This window comes from Pteropus vampyrus, unplaced genomic scaffold (genome assembly GCF_000151845.1).
Source record: "Pteropus vampyrus isolate Shadow unplaced genomic scaffold, Pvam_2.0 Scaffold72, whole genome shotgun sequence".
NCBI lineage: Eukaryota > Metazoa > Chordata > Mammalia > Chiroptera > Pteropodidae > Pteropus > Pteropus vampyrus.
The window spans coordinates 4,432,485-4,436,312 of NW_011888853.1; the positions used below are offsets into that span (position 1 = coordinate 4,432,485).

At 65.7% G+C, this 3,828-nt stretch overlaps 1 protein-coding gene across 1 annotated transcript; it reads right to left on the reverse strand.

Annotated features, from left to right (window-relative positions):
• Positions 1 to 6: 6 nt before the first annotated feature.
• Positions 7 to 3,049, reverse strand: CANT1 (calcium activated nucleotidase 1). The gene is made up of 2 exons (XM_011362047.2): positions 2,557 to 3,049; positions 7 to 1,955 (listed from the first exon to the last, which is right to left on the reverse strand). Exons 1-2 carry the CDS (start codon positions 2,774 to 2,776, stop codon positions 1,585 to 1,587), a joined length of 591 nt encoding a protein of 196 aa, XP_011360349.1. The 5' UTR covers positions 2,777 to 3,049; the 3' UTR covers positions 7 to 1,584.
• Between the last annotated feature and the right edge of the window lie 779 nt (positions 3,050 to 3,828).

Here is a 3,828-nt window from a genome sequence, read left to right on the forward strand (position 1 = left end):
CAGAAAGACCTCCCCTTGGCGACTGTCCCAAGTCTGCCCTTCCTAATTTCGTGTCTGTATTTCTGAGATCACGCAGCCCTAACGTCAGTGCTGTCTGTCAAGGCGGCGGGGCACGGAGCCCAGCGGGAAAGGCCGGAAGAGGCCAGGCCGGTAGGAGCCGAGTTCTAGAGAGATGCGTCCGTCACAGGCACCAGCGTTTCCCCTTCCCGCGCCGAGTATCACGTGAGCAGTGCAGGGAAGAGGGGGCGCTCGCTGGGGTCCTTCCTCATGGCGGGGCAAGTCTGTGAGACAGGGGTCCACACGGCCACTGCCAGAGCCAAAAAGATGGCCCTTCACGGGCCACTGCGGCTCCCTCCGCTTCTCCTGAGGGCGAGGTAGCTTCTGGGCGAGGGGCCCTCCTCAGCTGTGGTCCTGGCTGAGCCGTGTCCTAAACCCTCTGCCTTTGCCCCGGAGCATGGAGACGCGGTCACAGGGACTAAGACAAGCCACAGTGTGCGTGAAGACTTTCCACGGAGAAGAGGCTGCGGAACTCCCAGAGGGGAGAGGGGAGATAAAGGGCCAGGGGCGGCGCAGGGCCAGGCTGGCCTTGTCCGCAGCCACCTTGGCCAGAGCGCAGAGGGCCCCGGGGGTGGAGGCCAAGGTCTCGCCTGAAGGGAAATGCGATTCAAGTGGTTCGCGGAGGTCTTCGAAGGCACAGCGAGTTCTGCTGCCAGAGGCGTGTTTTCTTTATCTGTGCATCGTGCCCTGGCCAGGGGCTCACAGCCCTTCAGAACCGGCGTGACGCACCGCACCGTAGGTGCACCATCCCCACCCGCTCCAGGGCCGGAACGGCTGGGACCTGCGGGGCTGAGCCTGTGTGATAAGACGGGGCCGTTCCCTTCTGTCAGGAAGGAAGTTGCTTTAAATGAAATAAGTTAATAATGAAAACTTCGAAGTGCTATGTAGGCATGGAATTTTCCTGCAGGGAGGAAAGGGAACCGGTCGTGTGGAATGCGGACTGCTGGGCGTGAGGCTTGGGGACAGACGCTGGGCCAGCACCCTCTCCCGCAGCACTGCGGGCGGACACGCCCGCCCTGCCCGCACAGCCCTGTGACGCCCGGCAGTGTAACTAGGTTCTTTCCGAGGGCCTGGCAGGTGGCTTTAATGTCTGAGGTTCAAGAGGAACAAAAGGGGCGGCCTGGGAGTTCCTGACGGACAGGTGTACGTCGGACTCACTGTCGTGTCGTCAGAGGGGGGCACAGTGCTCCACCGCAGCAGGAGCCTCAGAAACATCCACTGAACAAGGGAACGCGCAGAAAGGGAGGCCGAACTACAGGACGGCCCGCGGCGATGCCCGCGGCGGCCAGCAGAGGGCAGCGCAGAGAACGCGGTGCGGGCCGCAGCCCCGCCCGCCCCGCCACCCCGCTCCCGCTGACCCCCGGCTGCGGAGAGCAGCGCGAGGTGCCACCGACACCTCAGAGTCTCGAGCAGAGACAGGACAAACGGAACGCCACAGAGAAGTGCAGTCCCGCGTTTATCAAGCTGAGTCCTGACGCGGCGTGAGCGCGCCCCCCTCGGCCTCGCGCCGCGCCCCGCGCCCCGCGCTCAGATGAATTCGATGCCTTCGTACTTCACGCTTCCGATCCTGGTCTCCGGCAGGAGGAGGCGCCCGTCGAGCGTGAAGGCCGTGATGTAGCTGGCCACCCGGCCGCCGTCCTCCTCGGACTTGAGGGCCACGATGATCTGGTCGTCGGTGTTGGGGATGAACTTGAAGGACGAGAAGCCGTGCGTGGGGACGAGCTGGCCCACGCGGCGGACGGACACGTCGCGGAAGTCCCGCGCGGCGCTCAGCAGCAGGTTGGTGCCCTTGCGCTCGTCGTCCGTCTCGCTGTAGCGCTCGTGGCTGGCGCGGCGCGGCAGGAAGAACCAGCGCTGCAGCAGCTCGCTCCAGCACGCGGCCTCGTGGATGAGGTAGCCTGGGGCCCGGGGCGCGCGGCCGTCAGGGGCGCCGGGGGCAGGCTGAGCACCCGCGCCGCCGCCCGCCCGCCGGGGCCCCCTTCCCAGCACGCGCCCCATGCTGCAGCGGCCCCCAAGGGGCACAAGCAAGCTGGACCCGTGCCAGAGACGGGACGGGGTGGGGGGCTGCCCCAACGCTCCGTGCCTTCCACGGTGCAGGGTGGGGAACGAGGCCGGCCTGGGGGTCCTCGGTCTGGCCCCCTCAAGCCTAGAGCTGGCCAGGCCACCGTGAGCATCACGACCACCCTCACCACAAACCGCTTGGACTCTTGGAAGGCGAGGGACAGGACCAAAGCCCGGCCCACCTTGCCTCCAGTGTCAGGTGCCAGGGGGGCCCCGCCCCAGCCAGCCAGAACAGCTTGGTGGGGCATGCCTGAGACAGCAGGGTCCACCTGGCAGGCGGCCCCCAAAATCCACTGGCCGGAGGAGAGGGGGCAGCCGTCAGAGACGGCAGAGTTGTCGCAGTGGAGGACAGGAACGGCTGTGCCGGGGAGTCCACACCGGCCCGCGGAGGAAGCCCCGTGCAGCCCTAACCCCCTGGGCCCGGGCTGCGGCTCTTACCTGGGGGTTGGATCCCAGTGGCGGCCCGCAGGGCATCGTAGCTGGACACCCAGCTCTCGTGGCGCACGCTGCCCCCGCAGCCCACCACCTTCACCCACTCGGGGTTCTCGTTCAGCACCTCCCCCGTGGCGGTGGTCCACTCCTTGCCCAGGCCGCCCACGTACAGGTGCTCGTCCTTCACAGCCAGCCACTCGGCTTTGAAGCCTGGGGACAAGGACATGAGGGGAGCATAACTGAGACAACGGCCAGCCCCCTGCTCGCCTGGCCCTGTGGGGTCTGGTAGCCTGGGGCGTCAGAGGTGAGTCGGACTGCACTGGAGGTGGTGACCAGAGTGGGGACAGTACAGTCTGGAGGGTCAGAAGGTGGGCTCCTCTCTTTAGAACAGACCCCATGACAGCTCACGCAGGGCTCCTGCTGATCTGCCCCCGTACCCCCTCTCCCCACTCTCCAGGGTGACTAGGTGGGCCCTCGGCAACTCTATGCAGGCACCCTGCAGGGACGAGGTGGGCACCCTACGGGGACGAGGCGGGCACCCTGCGAGGACGAGGCAGGCACCCTACAGGGACGCCCTGTCAAACCGATTCAAGCTCCGGATGCTGCCTCACTTCCCTGCAGCTCCGAGGCCCAGCCCACCACCTGAACCTCCTCTGGTCCCCAAACTCATTTCTCATGGTTCCTCCTGCCACCTCAGGCAGCCTGCAGTGGAGACCGGCTTTCTACGAGGCTTAGACACAGGGAGAATGGGGGGACACACAGAGGCCTTTGTCAACGCTCCTGCGGTGCCCGGTGCCCGGCGCCTCGCGCCTCCTTGCCACTTCCCTGGCTGCAGGCTCTGGCCACCGGGCTCCCTCTCCGCCTGCCGCCCGCCCGCTGAGGCAGTGACTCCTCTCCGGTAAAGAGCAGAGCCATGGGTCACGGCCAGTCTCACAGGTCACACAGACCCTCCTGCTGGGTTTTCAGGAAGGAGGGCCGGGCGGCAGGAGAAGCGTACCTCTGCACCCAAGTCTCAGTTCAAAATGACAGTAATCCGACACCATGGCTTTCCAGGTAAGGCGCTTGGAGGGTGTAACCCCAGCACGCTCTTAAGATAGCTTTTAAGACACAAAAAGGGACACATTCCCAGAGGTGCTGAGAGCAGCACGGGACAGCACCCTAAGTCATCCTGGAAAGAGCCCTCTCCTCGGCAGTCCCCGATTACGAGGCTCACGCCTCTAGAGACTCTGGTCTGAGGTCCCGCAAGGCTTGGGCTCCTGGGCTGGGGCACCGCGGCCA